The sequence below is a fragment of the Pteropus medius genome, unplaced genomic scaffold (assembly GCF_902729225.1).
Source record: "Pteropus medius unplaced genomic scaffold, Ma_sr-lr_union100, whole genome shotgun sequence".
NCBI lineage: Eukaryota > Metazoa > Chordata > Mammalia > Chiroptera > Pteropodidae > Pteropus > Pteropus medius.
In genome coordinates, this window is record NW_024350319.1 from 28,059,643 (window position 1) to 28,087,109 (window position 27,467).

At 34.9% G+C, this 27,467-nt stretch overlaps 1 protein-coding gene across 2 annotated transcripts in view; it reads right to left on the reverse strand.

Moving 5' to 3' along the window:
* LIN7A (lin-7 cell polarity scaffold A) overlaps nt 1-27,467 on the reverse strand; it is a 115,838-nt gene that overhangs the window by 56,196 nt on the left and 32,175 nt on the right. For both annotated transcript variants that reach the window (XR_005647788.1, XM_039838924.1), the window contains exon 2: nt 17,505-17,623. Coding sequence is in view for 1 of the 2 variants with exons in the window: in XM_039838924.1 (XP_039694858.1) it covers nt 17,505-17,623 (119 nt within the window). In the remaining variant the exon portion in view is untranslated. The remainder of the gene's footprint in view (nt 1-17,504; nt 17,624-27,467) is intronic.

Here is a 27,467-nt window from a genome sequence, read left to right on the forward strand (position 1 = left end):
ACAGCAAGCACAGAGGATGGAAGAAATGTTCCAAAGGTGTAGTAAATCACAGCTATCATCACGAACACCTACCAAGTGCTTGGCACCATTGTCTATGGCTTACTGGGAGACTACACACACAGTAAGACAATATATCTTGTAACTAGCCATTATGAGGAGAAATCTCATTGAGTCAAGAGCAGAGCCAGACAATGAATGTATAGCAGAGTCAAACACTTCACCTTGAGTTCCTCCAGGTGCTAGCTGCTAATTGAAAATTAGTATTTCTTTGCATAGGGAAAAATATTTTAGTTGCACTATCATAGGTACATTCAGATTCACTAATCGTGGGCTTAATTTACTATTGTACATAGACTATAAATACATTTGTATTATTTTTAGCAGCAAACAAGATTCTAAAAAGTTATTCGTATACCTTAGAAAAAGTCAATGGAAAAAGCATTTACATAGAAATGATCTAAGCTCCAAGGTCATAAAACTAGTAACTGCTACATTAAAAATTTTTTTTTAAAGGACTACAGACAAAATTAAGGAATCTTGGTTGAAAATAGTAGGGAGAAATGTATCCATCTTATTCAGCATCTTTCCATCTTCTAGATACATTAGAAAATAAAGGCAGTGGGATGAGAGAAGGTAACTAGAATCTGTCAGTGGTTCCTTGGTTTTTATTAGCCACGTGAAAGGAAAGGTAATGGAGAAGAGTGGGAAACAGGAAATGTCCCTCAGAGTTAGCACACAACACAGAATGAATTTATTTCCTAAATAACTTACTACATTAAAATAAAATTATATATATTGAATTGCATTGTCTGAAATGATATCTCTAAGTATCTCTATTAGCAAAGCTAGTCAACAAACTTAATTATAATGCAATTGCTTTTAAATTCAATGAAATAGTTTTACATATTCAAATTTGCTATTGTGTTGAGGAAAACTTTTACTGCCAATATGTACATCAGTACCAAATACACTGAAATATAGTTCAATAAGCATATATTTCTAACAATTATAAATACTGCTTTCCTAAAAGAATATCAGTATTTGTAAACACCTGAACATTGGCAGTGAATAAACAAAACAGCTAGATAGATGACTAACTTATGAATATAATGCTTGTAAACTCACTTTTTTAAATTAGAGTTGACATTCAATAGTATTTTATATTAGCTTCAGGTGTACAGCATAGTGGTTAGACATTTATATAATTTATGAAGCGATCCCCCTGATTAGTCTAATATCCACCTGGCACTATATACATAGTTATTATAATATTATTAACTATATTTCTTATGCTGTACTTTATATCCCTATGACTATTTCATAACTACCACTTCATACTTCTTAATCCTTTCCCTTTTTTCATTCACCATCCCAATTCCCCTCCCATCTGGCAACCATCAAAATGTTCTCTATTTATAAGCTTGTTTCTGTTTTGTTTATTTTGTTCCTTAGATTCCACATGTAAGTGAAATCATGTGGTATTTGTCTTTCTCTGTGTCTGACTTACTTCACTTAGCATAATACCCTCTAGGTCCACCCATGTTGTTGCAAATGGCAAGATTTCATGTTTTCAAAGCTGAGTAATATTCCATTGTATATATGTACCATCTCTTTATTTAATTGTCTATTGATGGGAATTTAGGTTGCTTCCATATCTTGGCTATTGTAAATAGTGCTGCAGTGAACATAGGGATGCACAGATCTTTTCGAATTACTGTTCTGGTTTTCTTTGGATAAATATTCAGAAGTGAAATTGCTGGGTCATAAAGTAGTTCTATTTTTAATATTCTGAGGAACTTCCAAACTGTTTTCCATAGTGGCTGCACCAATTTGCAATCCCACTAATAGTGTTCGAAGGTTCCCTTTTCTCTACATCCTCACCAACACTTTTTGTTTTTTGATTTACTGATGATAGTCATCCTGTACTGACAGATGTAAGGTGATATCTCATTGTGGTTTTAACTTGCATTTCTCTGATTATTAGTGACCTTGAGCATCTTTTCATATGTCTATTAGGCATCTGTATGTCCTCTTTGGAGAAATGCCTATTCAGGTCCTTTGCTCGTTTTTTAATTGTATTATTTTTTTTGGTATTGATTGTATGAGTTCTTGATATATTTTGGATTTAACCCTTATCAGATGTATCATTGGCAAAAATCTTCCTCCATTCAGTAAGTTGTCTTTTCATTTTGTTAATAGTTTCCTTTGCTGTGCAAAACTTTTTATTTCGATGAAGTCCCATGTGTTTATTTTTTCTTTTGTTTCCCTCATCTGAGGAGATATATAAGGAAAAATATTACTAGGAGCAATGTCAGAGAGTTTGCTGCCTATGTTTTCTTTTAGAAGTTTTATGCTCTAGGGTCTTACATTTAAGTCTTTTATCTATTTTGAGTTTCTTCTTGTACATGGTGGAAGAAGGTGGTCCAGTTTCATTTATTTTGCGTGTATTTGTCCAGTTTTCTTAACACCATTAATTGAAGAGACTGTCCTTACCCCATTGTATATTCTTGATTCCTTTGTCGTAGGTTAAATGAACATACAGGTGTGGATTTATTTCTGGGCTCTGTATTCTGTTCCATTGATCTATGTGCCTGTTTTTTATGACAGAAGCATGCTGTTTTGATTACTATAGCCTTGTAATATAGTTTGGCATCAGGTAGAGTGATATCTCCAACTTTGTTCTTCTTTCTCAAGGTTGCTATGGCTATTCTAGATCTTTCATGGTTCCATATAAATTTTAGGATTAGTTGTTCTAGTTCTGTGAAAAAAATGTCATCGGAATTTTGATAGGGATTGCATTGAATCTATAATTACTTTGGGTATGCACATCTTAACCATGTTAATTCTTCTTATCCATGAACATGGTATGTGTTTCTATTTATTTGTATCTTCTTTAATTTCTTTCTTTAATGACATAATTTTCTGAGTACAGATCATGAACTCATGCTTAATTAAGTATCCACTGTAAAAAATCTTTCAAATTTAAATATAAGTATTTGATGGTCAAAACTTTCCAGAATCTTATAATAAATGAATAAATGTAAACCTTCTAAACACTGGACATTCAGTGAGAAAAAATGGTCAGTTTATCTTCTACAAAATGGAAATATTTTATAAAATATAATCACATTATGCAATATTTATTTTTCTCATTTTTAGATCATTTTAACTATTGAGTTAACTAAAGATAGAATAAATGTTCTGAGATATTTTTCTTAAACAATAACTTAACAGAGCCCGATTTTCATTAAATAGAAATTCAAGTTGGGGAAAATTCATTTGCATAGTCACATGTTCAAATATGTGGGTATTTCAGTCTGTCTTTGTACTTGGCAATGTAAATATTATAAAGCCATAATTATAATAATATTCAATTTCATTTGTTTTTTATTTTTATACCATGATGTCTAAATCAATATTTTAAATGGACTCCTTATCACCCATTATCTTTTCTAAGATGAAAATCTGAGTATTAAGTATGATTCAGTTATTCTGTTACTTTCAGTCCATAAGTCATGGAGATCTTGAAAATTCCTCCTTCTGCTGTAACAGTGTGCCAAAATTAAATTAGGTAAATGAACATTCTAACTATCTTCTTCAGAACCATTGTTTTAGTAATTGCCTATGCCTGACAAGGTATTCCGCATGAAATATCAACGTGATCTGAATCACATTCATAATTACAAAGTCTTCAACTACAGTAATTAATAAATTATTGTCCTCTCATGGAACTATCTTCAAACATTTAAAATATTTATTAGTGAAAAGTTCTTTTGAACTATTATGGTGTCTTTATAATTTTATAAGCCCTTGAATGTCTTCTTTCCAACCTTATCATTTGGCTATTTTAATTTTTAATTTTTATTAAAATATAATTGACACAAATCTTTGTCATATCTGGAGGAAGGGCATATTTTATAGCTTGTTTAGGAATGTCTAATTTACTTAGCTAATGTCTAGCAATCCCAGTTCTCTCAATGTATAGGGGTAGAGGCTTATTCTCTATCCTGAACACTGAAGTAATTACTGTTCCATCTGTGAGGAAATTGAATGATTTTCAATGAAACTTTAATAGAATCCAGTTACAATTCACTTTCTGAAATAACAAAGTCATAGATATCTCACAGTCAAGCAGGTGGCCATAGAGGAAATTTAAGGCAACATCCTTTTAATCAGAAACTCCAGGAGGTAGGATTCTTTAATATTGTTACACCGTCAGTAACCTTTTCCACATTGGCTCCACATTTGTTTACATGCCTCAGGATAGTTAGCCCTAAGAATTCTTTAGAAATATGTGTGTGGCACCATCATTCTTGTAAGGCTGCCTGCTGCTCATATTCAGGGTAGGACCTGAACATTGTTTTGAAGGTGTATGAAGAAAATGATGTCAAGGCGATTAGTGAAACAAAAATTATCTATTCTATTAGATGTTCCAGAAAGACTAATTCCCTCCCCTCTCTTTTCCTGGTCTTTAAAACAGAGGAACATTATTGCAGTTAACATGGAAAATACACATCTGCCCATTGTCATCAAGGTGATGCTTCTGTTGGCTATCCAGACCTCCGTGATTTCCTTGTCACCGGAGTCCCTAGTCACTGGCACCCTCTAAGCAAGACTGAAGAGAGGAAGAGTATGTGTCTTTGTTGGCTTCTAATCCCTCTAAGGAAAATGATTTGCTATGTTGTTTTTGTTGTTGCTTGGTTGGTTTTTTGTTTATTTGAGTTTCCTATTTGCTTATTTCTTTGCATAGGCCCTGAAAAACTTGGAAAAATGCCTTTCAAAATGACTGCTGTCTCTTGCCTATCACTTGGGTGCTCTGACTTCATCTTCAGGTGGTAGCAGATGAGGAATGGGCAGCAAAGTAATTCGGGCCTAAACTTTAGACAGTAGGACAAGTCTGGGTGAACTACTGCAAACCTATAGGAAACAGCAGTATGGAGAAAATGCAGTTCAAAAAGTTTCAAAGTATCAGGTTTAATAAATATTAGAATCTCTTATATGGTCAACAGGTAAGACATGGGAAGGCCAAGCTAGTTTCAGAAGACAAGATTACCTGTAACATATTTCTTTTCTTTTTATCTAGGTGAGCAGGCCTTCTTCCTAATGCTGAGGCTATGAGTTAAAAATGGTTTCCTTGGCTCTAGTGCTAACTTACTAAGAAAATGACTAAGGACACTTTTGGATGTACATGCTTATTTACGCTAAATTGTGGAATACACTTGCTAAAGTTTGGTCTTAAAAATACTAGCTATTCCAGAAGCGGGCAAAATTTTCTCAAATTGTCATAACTCGTTTTGGCAATGAATGCCAGTTACATAATAATTAGTAACTATTTTTTTATATTGCCTCTTAGACATTCAAATGACAAATAGAAGAGAGAATACATTACTAAAACACAATTCATAGTCTTGTGTTAAATGAGGCAAAGAAAGAACTAGAAAATTCAAAATAATGCTGTTAGTACACATGGGACACCAATATGAATAGGAATTATGGAAATGAGAATCATGATGTAATTTTCCAATTATTTTAGCTCATTACTGATAAGTAGTAAAATAATGTTTCATTGTTTCCACAGTTCAGAATGTTTTGTTTTTGCCACTGTACATAGCAAGTGGAAGCAGAACTAGATTAGGACTCAGGAGACTGCTCTGTTATTAACTCTGGCTCTAGCTAGCTCAAAAGACCACTCAAACTTTCTGGATTTTATATTCTCTGTAAAATTAAGAGGCTATAATAGGTCAAGATGCTAAATGGATCAGTTTCAGAGGATTTACAAACCCCCTGAATTAAAAAAATTTGCACATGTACATATTCCAGGGGAAATAGTCCATAATTTCACTAGATTCACAATTATCAGATTCACAGAAGTTTATAACTCCCTAAAGACTAAGAACCACAGAACTAAGACTTTCTAAGATTCCTTTTTCACCCTTTACACATTACTAAGTTTTATGTCAAATACAATATTTATACATTTACTACATAAAACCTCATGTGTTTATGCAAATACATAAAACCTTGAATTTTTTATTCTAATTAGTTAGTTTTTGAGGTTGGAAAAACTTTTACATGTAAATGAAAGTTTAGTTATAATTAGATATCAGCTTTTAATCTTGGAAGTCATTTTAATGTAAGTAAGATCTTATTCTGAACTAGAAGTGTCATGTTTTGTCTGGGATTTGTATGAGCTTGTCGTCTCATTTGAAATTCAAGGCTTATGAAAAAAATATATACGTTTGCCTACTAATGAAAATGAGCCACCTTAATGATTTTTTCATGCATCCAACAAATATTTATTAAATGTTCATTATTTGGAAGACATTATGCTAGGTGCTAATTTTGCTGTGACGATAGAAATACTCTCTGCCTTCAGTTAAGTAAGATAGATGACTTTACTTAAAACATTAATTAACCTTGATGAAAGAAATTGAAAGAGACCCATAAATCATGAATGAGAAACTATTCTCTGAGAACATTAGTCTGTTCTTTTTTTTTTTTTCTTTCTCCTTTGGACTTCAGGTGCAAAAAACCAGAATTGGAGCTATCATAATTTTTAGTTTATGGCACATATTCATCATTGTCCATTAATTCATGAATAAATTGCTTTTATTAATTTACTTTTACACACACACACATACACATACACATACACAAAACACTCACAAACCTCCTAATAACAAAAGCTAGAATCATGACTAGCTAGGATTAAAACTATACACCCTCCTCACTTAATACTCATTGCCTTGGCTCTCCCAAATGATATAAGTATGGCGATAATGAAAAAATAGGTAATTAACCAATTTATCAGAAAACCAGAAGCAGACCCATGTGTATAATCTTTGGTGTATATGAATGTGACGAATCAGGGAGGAAATTATGGATTATTCAATAAATAGAGCTGGGAATAAATAGTTACCCTTATAAATAAAAGCCAAAATTAAACCCTTACTTCACACTATGTATAAAAATCAACTCTAGATGGATTAAGAACAAAAACATTCAAAATAAAATTTTGACTTTTAGTAGAAAATATTGGTGAATATCTTTTAGACCCTGGGATAGAGAAATATTTAAGTGAGATATCCCCCAAAAAGCAGTGATTATTTAAAAACTGATCAATGTGAATATTTAAAATTAAGAATTACATTCATAAAAGACATATTAAAGACAAGCTAAAAAGTAGGAGAATATATTCACTATACCACCAGTAAAAACACAGTGATAAAAATATATAAAAAAATATAATAATATTTATAAAATCACAAACCAGTAGAAAATTACATAAACAGACGTTTCACAAAAAATATACATGGCCAGTAATTATAAGGCATTCAACGATTTAGTGATCATTGCAAATGCAAATGGTGACTGCAATGAGATATCATTTTAGTATATTCAATTGGTAAAAGATTAAATGTCTCATATGCCAAGGGTTAGAGGTAATATGGATATGCAACTTCTATATTGTTTATTGGGGTATAATTGGAATGGTCAAGTTTGAAAACTGACCGTATCTCTTGAAGTTGAACATTTTTATATCTATGATCCAGATATTCCATATCAAGATATATATACCCAAGAGAAATCTTGGTCATCTAACAAGAAATGCATATATCTTAATAGCAGCACTAATGATCGTGGTGAAAACCTGGAAACAATTCAAATGCTTATCAACGGGAGAGTGAATTAATAATGTGGTATATTTACACAATGGAATATTACACAACAGTCTAAACAATGAACTATAGCAAAACAAAAAATATGAATGCATCTTAGTGGTATGCTGTTAAGTGAAAAAGTACATCTCAAAGATTTCATCAGCGTGATGTCTTTTTATAACGTTCTAAACAAACTAAATTAAAATAAATATATTTGAAAAAAATATATAAGCACATAGACTATGTAAGAAGCAAGGAAATCATGAATAGAAAATCAGATGTAGTAGTCAGTTTTCAGCCTTAAATCTTGTATGAAAGAAAAAAGGAAGGAAGAAATAAAGGCAGGAAGTAAAGAAGGAAAAGATGAAGGGAGAAAGTTAATATTTGCCTTGCACGTATTTGAATTATAAGTGATATAATTTCATTTCCTTTTCTACATGCAAATCACACTTGTAACGGTAAGCTGGCTAAAATTGCTAATTTGTAACTTAACATTCATTTTAGATGGCTTGTACAAATGGACTTGTCTCCACATGTGTTGGCAATACTGAAACAGAACAAGATTAAATGACTTACTTGTTAACTGTGTGTGCGGGGAAACAGTTGTCATGCATGGTGCCAAAAAACAGAAGTTCTGATTTCTGGTCCTATGATCTCGACAGAAGACAGATGTTCATTTTATCTGACATAAAATGCAATTCTAAGAACTCTATGATTTTGAACTACTATGTAGTACATGTAATTACAAGCTTCTGGAAATATGTACTTTTTATTTTATCACTTGTTATAGTAAACAGAAAACCTTGAACTGAGTATATGCCCAATAGTGATGCTAACAGCCTTTAGATTCATTACAGACTATTTGTGAGAGTTTGTTTAGACATCTTTAGGATCAATGACCCATTAGTGCAATTAAGTCTAAGATGGTTCCTGCTACACGGACCCTGTTCTTGCTACCAGAAAGTGACATGTCAATGTTATAAACATTCCTCGCATTGTTAAAAATGTGTCTTTTCTCTGAGAAAGCTGCAGAAATAGAACTACAGCTATAGTTTAATAATTATTCCCTGTGAGTGATATAGTTTGTTTTTGCAATTTCCTGTCATAAAATTATAGTTCATACTCTCCAAAAACTTAATAAAATGAGTACATTTATTTTTTGCTACTATTTTTAGCAGTTTAAAAATATTCATAGTATCTGTCTTCCTTAACCTGTTCACATAGAGTCTCACATAGTCACATATCCCTACCATCCATGCAGGCTCAGCCTTGCATAATTCTATGTTAAGAAAAACATAGATTTACTTGTTATGAAACTATAGATTCATAGCATTGGGGGGGGTGTCTTAGAAATAGAAATCAATGATTCTTTCTCAACTGACATGAGAATCTCATATTAGGGAGTAGTCTTCATTTTGAGGGTTAGGAGTTGGGATGGGAGGTAATATCATGGACCTTTTTGAGAATCTAATGAAGTTATAGTGTTATTCAAAGGAAAATACACTCATGTGTAAATATTCACGACTTTTTTTTGCCTTTGAGTTATTTCACATATTACAAAAGATTATGTGACTTTTTTTGTAAAAATTAATGGCTGCTTTCTGGAAAAAAATAATTCCAAATTAATCAAATCATACAAGAAAACTGTTTCTCCTTAAAATATATTTCAGTCAGTACACCTGAAACTTACTGGATTTCATTAACCAATGCCACCATAATAAAATAAATAAATAAAATTTTAAATAAATAAATAAATAAATTATATATATATATTTCAATAAGAAGGCTGTCTTATTTGGCTTGGAAAAAAATAAAATTTTGAGGTATCTTTTACATGGAAATATTAATGTCATTTTTAGTAGTCAATCAATGTTGAGTCTATGTTAATAACAGCAAGTGTTCAAAGTTGCAGCTTTCAATAGGGAACAAAATTAAATTTCCTATCAGACCAGAGTAGACTTGGGTCAAGATACTTGAGCCTTTTCCAAGACATCTCAAGTTGAACTCAGGTCCTATCAAATCCTTTGTCCTCAAGTCAAGTGAAACTATTTTTGGAAACGTTGGCATCAACAGAGCAGCCTCTGTCAGCAAGGAAAGATATTTGAATGCTCTTTCAATTTTAAATCATCTAAGCAGAAGTAATCTTTAAAAGTGTTTTATAGTCTTCTCAGTTGTTACAGATCTTCCCTCTCGAAAATTGACAAGGCTTTTTTCTTTTTGACTTCTTTTTCCTCACAGATATCCTTCTTTCAGTGCTGGAAAGGTCACAAATTTTCAGCTCTAATCTCTCCCTCCAATATGGCAGGTGTTTCCAGCAGCACATACAAGATCAACAAATCTGGAATCTAAACACTAGCCTCCTGCTTATGGCATAACATCTACAAGAAAGTCTAGCCACTCATAAATCTTTCTTGTCAAATTGTTCTGAGATATAGCAATCCTTTACCTAAAAAAAAAAAAAAAAAAAAAAAAAGGTAAAATTTCTGACCCAAGTTCAACCAAGTACATTAACACTTATTCTCTGGAAAGTGAAGAAACTTTGACAGTAAAAATAATATATTTTGCTCCATTTCTAGATACACATTTAAAAATATAGGTTCTAGGCTGTGCCTGTAAAGTTACTGGACCAATGTTCATAGAGCAGGCAAGGAATCTTTTTGGATAATTGTCAGTGTCTTTGACACTAATGTATGCTGACGTCAAAAGTAATAATTCTCTATGAAAAGTAGAACCTCTATCTTCTTCACCAAAGCAGGATGTTGGACTCAGAAATTCCATATGTACTTCATATGTACACATACAGTACCAAGATTTTTCTTGACAAAAAATAGGAGTTTCACTTGACAAAACCACCTTTCCCTGTTGCAACAACTTGCCTTTTAAAGTATCTATGGGGTATCTGTCTCTCTCTCTGTCTCTGTCTCCTCCCTCCCCTGTTCCCACGCCCCCTATGCACAAGGACATCAGCATTCATAAGATAGATAAAAATCAGAGCTTTACTGAAACAATCATAGTTTTCACCAAAAGCCAAGGAATGGCATTGCTATTACTTTCACCATAGCTGGCTTCCAAACAGCAAAATGTCAAAGTTCAGAAGTAGGTTATATCAAGGGAACAGAGGCACTCTTTGAGTGTTTTTTTTTGTTTGTTTTTGTTTTTGTTGTTCTGAGCAACCAACCATTCGAACATTTCTAGGGTGCATGATTTAATCACGCTTTCTCCAATTATTTATGGTACTTTAGGCTTGGAACTGTGTCAAGACACGTTCGGCAAATGTAAATTGTGGTAAATTTCTACTATTTCAAAACTGGACTTTTTCTCCAGCAAATAAAAATTCTATAGTGTGTAATATATTCAGAAATAAGCTTTTTTTACTTCATGCTCTTATTGGCAGGAAACTTAGCACAGTCTGGCTTTTGTGTCCCATCACATTTAGCAATGCAAATAAAATCAAAAGAAATGTAAGAGCCATCAAGCTTTCTTTTCCTTGTCATCTCTCAACTTAAACTAAATTCAATATAAATAGAAAAAGACATACATAAACATAATGTTAGATACATTATTGTTAATTCCAATGAATGCAGTGCTATTGTAGATGCCATTACATAACAAAGATGATAATTTTACGTAATGAATTCATGCCACTCTATCCATGTTTAAACTAAAACACTGAAAAAATATTTTGCCATAAAAATTTTTGCAGGCAAAGGGAAGAAAACAAATATATATGTATACACACACACACATATATATTTGCTCTTTTATATATATACACACATATATATAGATTCACTCTTACTTCACCTATAATATGAAGTCTACAGTTAAAAAAAACTGTTCTAAAGCGAACTGAAATACGACTATCTAACCTCTACCAAGTGAGCTCAGTGCTGGGTATACTAGTTATCTTCAATGACCTGCATTTTTCTATTTATCGTCTAGTTTTCTAGCATGGTTACCTCCCTTTCCCTTCATCCTACCAAAAAGAAAATCACAAATATCATATTATACGTTGTTTTTCTCTTTTTGTGGCTAAATATCACCAAGTCTTCTCATCCTATGACAGGTTTCCAAATTTCTAGCTATACCAGTTTATTTTATGTACACATTTTCTTTATCCAATCATCTATCTAAGGGCACTTCGGTTGTTTCCATGTCTTGGCCATCGTGAATAACGCTGCAATGAACATAGGGATGCATATATCTTCATGAATAAATGTTTTCAAGTTTTGGGGGTAGATACCCAGAAGGATGATTGCTGGGTCATATGGTAATTCTATTGTTAGTTTTTTCAGGAACCTCTATACTGACTGTACCAATTTACATTCCCAGCAGCAGTGTATAAGGGTTCCTTTTCCCCCATAACCTCTCCAACAATTATTACCTGTCCTGCTGATGACAGCTATTTTAACAGGTGTGTGTGAAATGGTATCTCGCTGTGGTTTTGATTTGCATTTCCCTGATAGCTAGTGAAGTTGAGCATCTTTTCATGTCTATTGGCCATTTGTATGTCTTCTTGGTAGAAGTGTCTGTTCAGGTTCTCTGCTCATTTTTTAACTGGATTATTCTGTTGTCGTTGAGCTGCATGTATACTGATTTATTTTAAAACCACTCTATATTGTCCACATCTTTTTAAAATGTAGAGCCTCCTCAGGAAGACAAAGATGAGAGCAGAGCAAATAGAGATAATCTAGAAGCAAACAAAAGCTATGACTCAGGTGCCTCAAACTTTAAAAATTTATGAACTACCTACCAGACACGGGTACTTTTATTAGTTAACAATTTCATATAGTTTTAAAAAGATTTATCACAGCTAACTAAAAAAAAAGCATAGTTTTAAAAAATTAATTTCATTTTATAGCAGTTAAAGGGTTCATACTGCTTATAACTTTTATCCAAGGTAAATTTGGATTTACGAATGTGTATTATCAGTCAGGATAGCTTGGGTTATGCTGTAGTACAATAACCGCCTTATTTCAAAGGCTTAGATTAACAAAGGTTTTCTTCTTCTCAGGCTACATGTTAGTAAAAGGTTGGCTTTAGCTTATAATTCTCATTTTCTCAATCTGCAATCCACTCTGATCGATCATATATCTTATAAAACATGGCAGAAAAAAGGAACATAGCATATTATGCACTGACTCCAAGGCTTCTATGAGAAAAGAGTACACAAGACTTCCATTCACATTTCCCTAGCCAAACAGCTGTCGTAATCACATATAAGCTTAAGGAGGATGGGGAAATCTTATTGTAACACGTGCTAAAAAGGAGAAGAGAACTGGAATATTTTTCAATAATCTTACTAACTAGCACAGAATGACAGATTCCATATGGAGTTGCTTTATTTTATTATTCTCCAGTTCTATTACGTTAGAAAATAATAATATACAACATCTGGTCAAGGAAGGCAGTTTTGGTGACTATGTCATTCAGTTCTGCATTTTTGGTTCAAACATGCACAAGACAGTCATAAACATGGGAGTTAGTCGTCGCCACAGTCCACTCTCAGCAGCATGTCGCGCCCAGATCAACGAGCACATCACATGCTGGAAAGCAAGAAGCCTGAATGTTTTAAAAGTTCGAACATGATGGTAGTAAATAGATTGCTAATTCTGTTTTCATTATTTTAGTTTCAGAAAGAACTTCTTTGTATTCTCTTGCAGAAATTGGATTTCCTCTTAAAATATAACCGCTCACATACTATTAATTTCTTTCTCTGAGGCACGAAGACTGTGAAGTGTTGAAGAAAAGTCAATCTCTTGTCAATTGAGCTATTTGAACATTAATGCAAGTCTCTTAGGAAATTCTTTTATCCAAAATCAACATTTTATAATCTATATATTTCAAACCTTATATTCCTTTATATTTCAATATATATGTTTTAGATCATTTAAGATAATACAGTGATGAACAAAACTTGAGGAAGCTACTTAAAATCACAGAAATGGTCTTTACTGGGACTATCAGTACCATAAAATTTTTTATTTTATTTTTCATTCAAAAATTTGTATGAACTCTCTCTTGTCAGCACCTCTCACTACAGAAAAGCAACAGCACGTGTCAGCCCATTTACCTGACATGTCCTCTGAAATCACTTGCACAGAATAGGCACCCCTTAATTATTAATCAGGTCCTTTCAAGCTCCTTCAGCAATAAAACAATCAAGATAAGAACTGCCCACTATTATCTGTATTCCATGGATAAAGCTATGTGTGGGTTGGCATTCAAGTGTAACTTATTAATAGATCAATGTCTTTCTTAGTTGTGGACACGGATAGTCTTTCTTCACTACTTATCTCAACAAAAGTTTTGCCGCATTTATTACAGATTTAAAAAAAATAGTTCAAGAGAGAAAGCGTCTCATCTCTTTTAATCACCCATTTCAGTAAAAAATGAAATAAAATTTCATTAAACTATATTCTCCCCATATAAGTGCACATATCCCAAGAGCTGATTCAGTGATTTCACACAAATGTAAAACAAAATATGGAATTGCCTCAACATGTAACAATAACTACTGTTATGTTTATATTAGGCAATTAAAAAAATTGGCAATAAATTGCCCTGCTTTCTTTTGGGTTTTAAGTCTTGTTAGCAACGGTGTGACCTATACTTGTTTTTTGCTCTGGTGAATGCAAGTAAGAATAATGCCATTGTACTTCTTGTTCTCTTCTCCAGACATGTCACAACAAAATTATTGGCAAATATTAACTAGAAAATATTTCTGAAAAACTCAAGTAATTTAACCACAGAGATCCTAAGCCAATTTTTAAAACCAGAAACTAAAACGTCAATGGTTTCATGCCAGCATAACAGGAGTGAAAGAATTCTTGGATCAACAAAATTTAATTTTCAGATATCCATTATTGTATATCGTCATACTTCCTAGCTGCACTTTTCTTTACTGGCCTGTGTATTCACCTATCTGGCAACACGTGTTCATATTTTATGTTTTTATTGAAGAACTTTCCCTGAGATGGATTCGCAATACTATTTCATGGATTTAGAAGTCTTGTATGCATGTTGCTATTTTTACCATTATTTCCTACAGGTAATGTAAAGTGACACAGTAAAAATAATGACGAAAATCTCAAACTTAACAAATAGAAACAATACTGTACAACTGGTATGAAATGTTAACCGAGATGAAATGACCAAAATAATTTCTGTATAACATGCATTGCCTTTAAGAACAAAATTATCATAAGGACATTAACTTTGAACATAAAATTAACTTTATTAGTACAAATTTATAAAATGTAAGATAGATAAATTTTATTATTTTTTTTCCCTCTGACATTATTGGACTGCCTATAGTCCAGTTATAGATTTCCAAGGACCACACATAATACACATACCACACAGCCACAGACCGGGTTTGTAAGATACATTCATAATTCCTACATACCATCTCTAAATTTATTTTCTTTTTTATTCTCATTCTCTTTTGCCTTAGCAAATTCTCTAAAGAAAAAGGCCTATGTGTTTATTTGAACAGCTATCTATACCACATTTACATTTCCAGGCCCAATGCCTCCCCCGGGCTTCAGACTTGGTGACTGCTTGACATCTTTGCTGGGATGTCTGAAAAGCATCACCGGTTTATTACTTCACCAACAGAACTCTTGAATAGTCTTCCCCAAACCTGATGCCCACTAAAGATCCCCATCTTTTTATATCATATTCATCCAGTTGTTCAAGCCCAACCTAAGAATCAATTGAGATAACTCTCTCTCATCCTTACAGCCAATACATCAACAATTCTTGCTGACTTTACTCTTAAAAATATATATATTGAATCTGACAACTTCCCACTACTTGTACTGTTGCCACCGCCTTCATCTAAGCTGCCATCATCTTATCTTTTACCTGGTCTACTCATTACTTACTTTATTACTGGACTCTCTTGTTTCTACTCTGGCACGCACACGTGTTTTCACAGCAGAGAAGCCTTTTAAATCTAATCAGGTCAGGTTAAAACTCTTCAATGGCTTCCTATCATGCTTAGAATGAAAATTCAAAGTTCTTATCATGACCTGTGAGGCCTTATGTGATCTCTCTGGCTGCCTCTAGGAAGCCTACTCTGCTTATTTTACTGCAGACATACTGACTTTTGGGATGTTCTTTCCATGGACTAAGATCATTCCTGCATCTGGGTTTTGCGCTTGTGGTTTAGAGGGAAACACTATTATCTGACTAATATTTGTGACTTATTTCATTACTTCAAGTAAGTTATTTTCTTACCACACTGACTTAATAGTGTCATACTCCTGCTCCCCTAATCCTGCTTTATTTATCTCCATAGTTTTGTCACCCTCTGACATTGCATTTCATATTTATTTATCATTCTTCTCACTGAATGGAAGTTCTATGAAGGTAGAAACTTCACACTGATCACAAGCTAAATTCCCTGTGAGCAGAAATATGTATTTGATGTGACCTACCCTTTAGTCGTTTCTGTGGAAAATGAAAGAAATGATAGTATATCTAAAAATGAAAAGGCAGCCACCAAATCTCGGTGAGAGATTTGGTGGAGTAGCACTCGGTGAAGGAAGAAAAGAGTGTATAAAGGATTTAATCTTGGTCTACAGGGTGACTACGGTTTAGCCGAGAGGAGTCCCATGAAATTTCCATATACGTTAAAACTTTCCCACTGAGCAGCAGTGGTCAAGAATTCATATGCTTTGCGAAATTTCCTTGTGGCCTTTGGTCAAACTCATAGGTTAAAACTTGGAGATACAATTATGGTTATTTACTCAAGCTGTACTCATTATAAACAAAAATTAAATAGTCAACCACTTCACGTGATAAAGATTCAGCACAAGTCCAGTCTAAATGAAATGTCAGCAAAATCCAAACTATAATCTCATTGGATAGGCTACAGTTTCCATTTATAGTGAAAGAGGTTTTGTATGGTCCTACACCTTAGTCACCTGGGTCTTTCCCACCTAGTAACTACTCATAAACTAACACTGTGTATTAGCCACAAAAAGAATTGCAAAGAGAGAGGCTGATACAAACATTCAACTAAAGGTGTATGCCCCCTGCTACAACAAAACCTCCTGGGGACTTCTAGCAAGGCAGATATGCTGTATTTATAGACTTTAGATTCTAATTAATGAATTATTACTTAGTACCTGACAGGGAAAGATTGATGAACTTACTGAATTTTATTTTATTAAAAAACAATATAACATCGATCTCTCAAGTGAACTTTCCTGTTACCAAATAAATTCATTAGTTGACGAGTCAATTCCACCACAAGTCAATATATAAATTCAAAATGTCATTACTATACTCTTGTTTCACCTTAGGCATCTTAACGCTATTAGCAAGAGAACGTTACAAAGATTTGTTAGAGAAGCATATCAGCCTGTTCAGAGATCTTCCATTTTTGCACTAGACAATCATGTTTAAATAACTATAACTTTAGTCAGAAGGAGCTTACTCTTTCAGATTTACCCGTGAAACACTTTAGTTGAATGTTCTTTTAAGAAAATCTCAGCACTCATTAATTATGACTATTTCTAAATGAGATTCCAGATAACTTCATGTGGCCACTAAATAGTTTAGACTACATGTAACAGTTACCTGCTGAGGCAGTTACTTCATTGGTACCATAAGATCAACATTTGGTCTTACATGAATGTATAAATCTTGACTGGATCTAATTTGAGAATTTAGCAGACTAAATTATATTTTATCATCTGTCCAAAAAGCTAAAAACAGAAAGCTAAGATGTAGTTCCAATCTTAAGTATTTCAACTGTTTGTGTGGAAAAGACATGCTTTCTATTCAGATGACATATGGCTAAAGATAGTTATTAGAATCTTAGTACCATACCTCTCGAATAGCAGTACAAAACTCACTCTGAAGCACTTTTTTAAGGGACTGTAGCTTGTGCACTGGTACTTCTCCAGATTCTTGTAGTTTTTCCAGTAATTCAATTGCTCTGGCAACATCTGAATAAAAAAAAAAAAAAATGGAGAGATCTAGAGTAAACTGTGTCTCATCAACAAAGTACCGTCATTCCAACTGAATGCTGGTCAGTAAAAAGTAAGTGAAATTAATTGCAAAATCAGAATTTACAATTCATAGCTTATTGATCTCATCTTTGATAAAAGATGAGAAAGGAATATAACAGCATAGCTACCTAAAATAAAATCATTACCACCTGAGAATTTGGGGTTCATGTATCTAACCAAAGAAAATAACCAATAAGTGACTTAAATGAAGACTTTCCTTTAAAATATTACCAACTTATTGCAAATTGTGGCCCAAAGAAGCACAAATTATGAAATCAATATGACACTTCCAGTTTCAAAAGTTTGTCTTTTTGTACATAAACTGGAAGCCAACATAGTTAAATGGACAATATCAGCCATATCCACAATCAATAAGGTACCAAACTAAGAATTTTATGCATTTCTAACTTCACAAAAGACTCTTCCTAGATGTCCACAGGTCCATGAAACTCTCAACATGTTTAAAAATGAGTCCTTTTATAATCCTGAAACTAGTTTTTCTCTCTATATATTCCATATTTCCATTAATAGCATCCCCATCCAGCCTGTCTTCCAAACTAAGCCGTGGCATCATCTTTCACATTCACCCCACAAGCAGTTAGTCAGCAAGGGCTGTAGATCCTATCTCATAAATGCTTTTGCATGGAGCCCCTCTAATTCATTACTTCAGAGAATCCTTTATTATTTTTCACCCATACTACAACATCTTTTAACTATTAATTAAATTAATCTTTTCTCTTTCAGTCCGTCCTCCACATTGCTTCCAGAATGATTGTCCTGAATGATAAACCTCATTATTATGCTTCCCAATAGAAAACCTTATCTGACTTTCTGCTGTCTACAGGGTGATGTTCAGACCACTTAGGGCTATACGCAAGGTCCTTAACAATCTACTTCTTCTGACTCATCTCTAGAAACCTCCTCATGCCCATTTTATACTTTGGCCAGCCAAAATTTTTGTTATTCTAAGACATGCCACTCAATTCCATGCCTCTGCTTCTGTGGCTTTGTACATGTCATCCCCTGTTCCTGGTATGCAGTTAATTCACTAGTGCCAGGCACTGTGCTGTGCATGGGACACACAGTGGTAAAGGTGACAGCAGGTTGCTCTTGCTTTCATGGAATTTACAGACTTGAGAGGTCACAGACATGTTAAGTGGGCATGTGCTACAAAAGTAGTACAAGTTAGTGCATAGATGTACAACAAAGACATTCATCATCATCCAGGAGGTCAGAGGAGACTTCTTTTTGGAAGTAACACCTAAGCAGAATACTAGATAGGAGGTGCAGGTGGGGAAGGGGGAAGGATGTTCCAGGCAAATAAATAAATTCAGATTGAAGTCTTGTAGGCAAAGAACTGAGTTCAGTATGGCTAAAGTTGAAAATAGGGCGAAGGTAGCAAGATATGAAGTAGAGAAAAATTATATTATGAGAGGTGTTTTAAGTCAAGTGGGGAAGACTTGGTTTTAATAGCTTCTCCTTAGACATGTCTTCCCTGATTCTCCAAGGCAGATTTAGTGGCTATCATATCTGTGTCCCTTCAGGTTTGTTCACTCATCCACTGTAATAATCACTACTCTCTGCTATACCTGTTTGCATGTACACTTCCCTCCTTTACCCTTGCAAATCTATAAGCTTCTTGAGGTATCAGGAACAATATCTTATTTGCCATTATACCCCTATTTCAATGCAGTGTGCTTGATAATTATTAGATATTTAAAAGATATTTGTCGAATAAATAATAAAGTAATAAATGAGAAAGAAACGGTTCAGAAAAGCAGGGATCTGGTTTGAAGAAAGGAGGCAAGCCTGAATCTGTAGGCTGAGAGCACTGAGTATATTGAAAAAAGTTTGAGAAAGCTGAAAATGACACCAACCTGAATATTCAAGAATTCTAAACCTTGGCTTCACATTAAAATTGTCTAGGGTACATTTAAAAATTACTAATGCTGAGACCCACCCCAAACAAATTAAACCAGAATATTCAGAACACTGGTTCCCATCACTGGCTGCAGAGTGGTATTACCTGGGAGCTTTAAAAAACATACATGCCTGGGTCCCACCCCAGAGACTGGTGTGATTGGCACAGAGTAGGGTCTGGGAAGGGGATCTTTTATTTTTATTTTTTAATTAATTTTTTATGGTGACATTGGTTAACGAAATCCAAGATTCATCTGTACACTTTAACAGTAAGGCATATATATATATATATATATATATATATATATATATATATATATATATATATATATATATTTACACTGTGTGCTCACCTCTCATAGTTAGATTTCTTTCTGTCACCACATATTTGACCCCTTTTACCCCATCCACCTCCCCACCCCCTATCCTCTGGTAACCACTGGTCTATAGTCCATGTCCGTGTGTCTCTGTTTGTTCTGTTCATTTGTTGCTTTTAGGTTTATATCTCACATATAAGTGATATCATGTGATTTTCAACTTTTTCTGTCTGAGTTATTTTGCTTAGCATGATTGGCCCACGGTCCATCCATGTTGTCACAAATAGCAGTATTTCATCTATTCTTATGGCTGAGTAATATTCCATTGTATATATGTACCACTGCTTCTTTAGCCAATCATCTATCATAAGACACTTCGGTTGCTTCCATGTCCTGGCCACTGAATAATGCTGCTATGAACATCGGTGTGCAAATATCTTTTCTGATATGGGTTTTCAAGTCTTTGAGGTAAATACCCAGTAGAGGGATTGCTGGATCATATAATAGATCAATTCTTAGTTTTTTGAGGAAACTCCATACTGTTTTCCATAGTGGCTATACCAATTTGCAGTCCCACCAGCAGTGTATGAGGGTTCCTTTTTCTCTGCATCCTCTCCAACATTTGTTATTACTTGTCCTGTTGATTATAACTATTCTAACAGGAGTGAGATGGTATCTCATTGTGGTTTCGATCTGCATTTCCCTAATAGCTAGCGATGTTGAGCATCTTTTCAAATATTTGTTGGCCATTTGTACATCCTCTAGGGAGAAGTGTCTTTTCAGATCCTCTGCCCATTTTTTGACTGAATCATTTGTTATTTTGTTGTTATTGAGTTGTATGAGTTCTTTGTATATTTTGGATATTAGGCCCTTATCGGAGGCATTGTTTGTAAATATATTTTCCCATTTGGATGATGGTTGTCTCTTTTCCTTGTTGACTATTTCTTTTGCTGAGCAGAAGTTTTTTAGTTTGATGTAGTCCCTGGAATGAGGCTTTTTAAAGCCCTTCAGGTGATGCTCAAGTTCAGCCAAGGTTGAGAACCACTGGTCTAGATGGCATGGCTACTTTTATAGCCCCTGTATGATTCTAATGTGCAGGCAGGGTTGAGAAGCTCTAGTACAAATTAATAGCTCTAATTAATATTTCTAATTAATGCGTTCAAGAATAATCTTAGGAACTCATTAAAATGTAGGTTCCTGACACACACACACCCACACTTTAGAGAGGTTGATTCAGGAGGATTAAAGATAATGCTCAAGAATTTGCCTTTTCAACAAATGCTTGAAGTGATTCTGAAGTTGTTGGTTCAAAGACCCCTTTCGGAGAGAAAAGTAAACAAAATGATCTTTCAGGTTTCTTTCAGGCTCAGCGTTCCAGAAACTCTCGCATCTTCTGTTATTCTTTAATATCTTGTATAACAGGATAATGAATAGAATTCTTCCAAGAATTTCAGAATTACCAAGAAAACCCTAGGGATAAAAATAATTATTATTGGGTACCACCCCCATTTTAAAACAGTGTTCCTTAGCAAAGGCTCTTGATTGGAATCACTTGTGGAGTTTTTAAACCAGCTTCCTACCCCAGATCAATTAAATCTATGAGTGGGATCCAGTCAACAGTTTTTTTTAAAAGCTTCCACATGATTCTTATGATCATCCAAGCTTGAGAAATACTGTTGAAAAAGAGCCATCAAAGAAAGCAGACACACCCCATTAAGATTTATTAAAAACTGAGCCAACCCTGTTACATTACTCTACAGGCCTTGTCCAATCCTTATTAAGAAGTAATTGTGGGATGAAAGAAAATTCATGGGGAATTGTGAAATCATTAACATGGGACAGAATGCTAGGCCTTTTGCTTCTCTTCCATCAACTGAGAAGTGTTCCAATAGAACCAATTGTAGCCTTTGAGGGTGCCTACTAGAATCTCTTTCCTAGTTGCACAGGCAACTTAGTGATCTCCCTACCCTCTATGCCTATCTGATCAGAGGGACAGAATAGAGGAGCAGTGCCCTCTGGAGCCTGAACCAGCTTGCTGGTACCCACCCGAGGGAACCTAGCACTATGTGGTAATGGGATATACAGCAGCTGCTAACAGTCAAAAGTCTAAAAACCAAAAGTGGGAGAGAACAGGTACCTCCAGCTCAGACTTGGCTAGTGCTGTAAACAAAGAGATGGTCAGTGATAAACTGGCTCTGAGACTGGCGTTTTAAATGGAATCTTAATTCCCTTTTGCTCTGTCAAAGTACTAGAAACCCACAAGGCCTGGATCTGGAAGGAAACAAAGGTAGCCTATGACTCAGTAAAATACTTGTTCTTAAAATTATTGCAATAAAACATTTGTAGTTTATTTATGGGTCCCATTAAGGTTCTTATCCAGAACCTCCTTACACTTATTTTATGAAACTCTTCTACCAGATTTGGTTAGTAATATAGAAGTTTGGGTTTACTAGTACAGTTCAGATTAGGAAGAATACTAGCTAAGGGCTACATAAGCTGATCAATGAACACAACAAAAGCATGAAGATCTCTGAATTTTTTCCTGAAACCAGGCCTCCTCTTGTGTGCCAACTCTCAGGTTCATACCTTTACCATTTTTTCCCCCATTTTGTAAGCAAAATACTTAGATCTTATCCTTGCCCCTCACTCTTTCTCACATCCTGCTTTCCATTGATCCTCACTTCTAAAAGCAACAATAACAATAAAATTTTATTTAATGTCTATGAAGTAGGGTCCATTGCATGTAAGAACTTTATATCTCTTAACCCATTTTATCCTTATAACAACTGTATGGGGTTATAAATATCCAAGTTATGCAATGAGAAAATTGAGGCTTATAGAGAGTTTAAGTATCTCACTAACATATTGGAGACCTGAGTTTGGAATTTGAATCTAAGTGATTCTAAACCCTGTGCCTTTTATTTTCTTTGCAATCACAGCTTTTCTTTTAGCAGCTTTTTCCTTCAACATTCAGTACTTTTATAAAAGCTCTGTGCTCTGCAAGTTTTCTTGGTCAGAGGCTGAGCTCCTAATGTTTCCTCCCCACTTAATAAACATTAACACCTATTTCATTTACCAGTACAGGTTTAGAGATACTGTGGGTTTGGTTCCAGACCACTGCAATAAAGCAAGTATCACAATAAAGTGAGTCATAATCTTTTTGCAGGCAGAAGGTCTTGCCTACAATTTGTAAAAAAAATGTAACATCTGTGGAGTGCAATAACATGAAGTGCAATAAAATGAGGGATGCCTGTATACCTTGTCCAGTTAGTATTCACTGATCACCAGAATTACCTGGAGAGCTTTTATTTTTTAATTTTATTTTTCCCTCTTTAATGTGCAACCCCCTCCCCCTGACCCCACTTCCACCTCTGAACCATGGATGTTGATGTTTCCCCTTAAGAACTGGATCTCTGAAGGCAGGGCATCCCCTCCCACATGCTCCTTGCGTGCACCCGGGGCCTGGCACCCCCCGGCACACTCTGGGGGCCTGGCGCACCCAAGGTATGGTCCGTGGCTCCACCAAGGGCACGAACCCAGGACCTTCTGTGTGCAAAGCAGATGTGTTAACCATTACGCCATGGAGACGTGCTAACCACTACTCCTTGGAGAGCTTTTAAATGATATGGAGGAATGGTTTTCAGCCTTGGCTACCCACCGGAATCACCTGGGAGCACTGGAAAAATAAAAATAAAAAACAAATACCTAGATACTGCCCACATGTATTTCTGATTTCATTGTTCTGGGGTATGGCCTGGACATCAGGATCTCCCAAGTTCTCAATGATTATAACGTGTGGCTATGTTGAGAATCACCGATATGGAGTCTCAAGGTGCATGCTGGGGATTCTAATAACAATGTTACTTATAATACTAATTGCTGTCACATATGGTATTTACTATGGTGTTGACCTAAACATTTTACTTCTCTTAACAGCACTATGAGGTAGGTACTATAATTTTCCCTATTTTATAGAAAAGGAAAATGAGAGTTCAAAGAAAGAGCTAGTAAGTTGTAGAGTTAGGATTTGAATCTTGGTAATATGGCTGTAGAATCTGGACTACAATTGAGATGTGGCTCACGAATCCATATTCTTAAAATCATTCCCAGGATTACTTCTCCACAGTTGTTAACAGAGATTAAGCTAATCTGATCAATAAATCCTTGCTTGAAAGCTGAAAACATTGGTTCTCAAATTTTAGGCAACATAAAAATTTAATTCTGGACAATTAAAAACTGAGATTTAAAAAAAAGAGGCTGAGAGGCATTGAAGCAACCATTCGAATGGGAGATTATATTTGCAAACAACGCCTCTGATAAGAGTCTAATATCCAAAATATACAGATAACTCATACAACTGAATAACAACAAAAAAACAAAGGACCTAAACAGATGCTGCTCCCAAGAAGACATACAAATGGCCAAAAGACATAGAAAAGATGCTCAACTTCACTAGCTATTAGGGAAATGCAAATCAAAACCACAATGCAATACCACCTCACACCTGTTAAAATGGCTATCATCAATAAGACAAGTAATAACAAGTGTTGGAGAGGTAGTGGGGCAAAAAGAATCCTCATACACTGCTGGTGGGACTGCAGATTGGTACAACCACTATGGAAAACAGTATGGAGGTTCTTCAAAAACTAAGAATTAAATTGCTGTATTATCCAGCAATCCCTCTTCTAGGTGTTTACCCAAAATATCTGAAAACATTTATCCGCAAAGATATATACACCCCGATGTTCATAGCAGCATTATCCACAGTGGCTAGGACATGGAAACAACCAAAGCATCCTACGATAGATGATTGAGTAAAGAAGATGTGGTATATAAATACAATGGAGTATTACTGAACTAGAAGAAAAGATGAAGTACTGCCATTTGTGACAACATGTATGGATCTTGAGATAATCATGCTAAGCTAAATAAGACAGAAAAAGTTGAAAACCACATGATATCACTCATATGTGGGATATAAATCTAAAAGCAACAAACAAACAAAGACGAACAAACAGAGACTCATAGACATGGACAATAGACTAGTAGTTACCAGAGGGAAAGGGGGAGGGAGGCAGTAGATGGGGGTAATAGAAGTCAAATATTTGGTGATAGAAGGAAATCTAACTCTGGGTGAACACACAATGCAATATATATATGACATATTGTTGAACTGTACACTTGAAACTGATTGGATTTTGTTGAGCAATGTCGCTCCAATAATTTTTAATAAAAAAAGAAGCTGAAGTAGAGCTTTAAAATCTGTTCTTTTAGTAGTCATCTCAGATGGTTTCTGATGCAGGAAGTGTTTCACTTTACAGGTTATGATAGTTTAATATGTGATCCAGAACAAAGTGAATTCATGGCCATCATTATTCAGTGCCTACTTGCCTTATTTAGATCATCTTGTAAAATTCTGACAAGTATATAAAAGGATTACTACTGTTTTATTACTGTTTCCAGTAATAAAGTAAACACACACACACACACACACACACACAACTAAGGCTCAGAAAGATAAATTATCTATCTCAAGGCTATGCACTTAGTAAGTGGTAGGGCCAGGAATCAAAATCAGATATGTTTGACTCCAGTGCTCATATTCTTATTTTTTTGTCTATCCTGCCACCAAAAAAAGGATTAGAAATAAAACAATAAGGATATGGCAATTTTATTTTTTAAATATACATCTTGGACCATTGTAACCGGGGGCGAACAGTTGTAACAGTGCCTAAAGTCCCAGCACGTTATTCTTCGGTACATTATGGTATGTGTTCGTATTGATAACCCATTTTATCATAAAAAAATTATCAAATCACTGTCAATGGCTTAATGACAGTAAGATGACATATTTTGGAAAGATTTTCTTAAAAAATATGTTGAACACTGTAACCAGAAACAACAAAATATTGCAACTTAAATGAGATGAGCGTCCAGTGATCCTTAGTAGTCCAATTATCATTTTCTCTTTCCTTAATGATGAATTTTGATTAACTTCTTTGACATTTAGACTGCCAGTTGAATCCATGACTCATATAAATCTGGAACTTGGATAACTATAGAGCTGAGTCACTTTAAGCATATTATTCACGAATTCCATTAAAATTTATTGGATACTAGAGCAAACCATCGTTTGCCCCACGACCATCTATAAACATAGTATCCTTGCTTTCTTTTACCACAAAAGCTAGAAAGCAAGCATACTTCTCTTTCCAGACTCTTTTGTAATTTGGCCAAGTTGTCCTAAGTGTAAAGTCACTGGGTATGGCTTCCAGGAAGGCTTTTTAAGTGGACGAACTGCTGGCATATGCCTTCAGCATTTTAGTCTTTGCACCCTTCCTCTTTCCCCATTCTCTTGCCAGCTATAACATCTTCAAGTGCCCAGAGGTGAAAGAGCCATTTCATAATTATGAAAATTACTGTTACATGCTAAGAAAGGTAGAGCAGGAAGAAGGAAGAGACCTAGCCCCAATGTCAATACTGAGCTGCTGTCCTAAGTTTGAACTATGCGACCCCATGATTCTTGTCTACGAGACAAATATATGCTCTACTGTTGGGTTTTCTGCAGCGTGCAACCAAATACAAGCTAACCGAGAGAAAAGCACATTATCTTCAAAGACATTACTCTAAGCAGGGACAAGGCTGATGTTATAGAGAAACTGGAGTCACACATGGTGGTCCTTAGATTAAGGTAGTCATGGGAAGCCTCTCTGAGATGCTGACATTTGGATTGAAACTTGAATGTTGACAAGGAGACAGTCATATGAAAATCCAAAGGAGGAGCATCCAGACAATGAAAACAGCAAAGGCAAAGTCCCCAAAGTGAGGGGAGCATGTGAAGACTCCCAAGTGAGGGAGCAGGTTCTTCTAACCTGCATGTTAGAAGAACAGACAAAACCAGTGTCAGTGGAACAACGTAATGAGGCAGAGAGCACTAGCGACAGTGGTGTGCTGGTAGTGATTAACGACCAGCTCTCCTAAACAAACAGACAAAACAAAACAACCCCCCCCACCCCCGATTCACAGCATTTGCTGATTTCTGTAGTGTAAACACTCCCACCGTGGCCTGTTTCAAGCTACCAACATGATATCATTGGCTTGAAAAAATCTTGACTATTTAATACCAGTCCTAGCACACCACTGGGTAGGAGACAACATTTGGGAAGTAAACAGGAACCAGAATTTGTACAACTATTTCACAAGAAGATTATATTTTACTACAATTGCTAAAAAAGCCATTTAGAGAGTTTTTGGCAGAAGAATGTTATCATCCGATTCACATTTTATAAATATCACCATGACTGTTTGAAATTCTAATTATAGTGGACCAATTATACAGGAAACCAGTTAGGAAGAAGGCTATTACAGGGGCCTTGGCAAGAGATAGTGGAAGCTTAGACTGGAATGGTGGCAGCGGGGATAGCAAGGCATGAACAGCACAGGTGGGGAGAAGAAGAATGAGCACCCTGAGGAGCACACAGCTGTCTGATGAGGTCTCGACATTATGCCTCTTCAGCAGAAAAGGATTTATTAGCGATACAGTC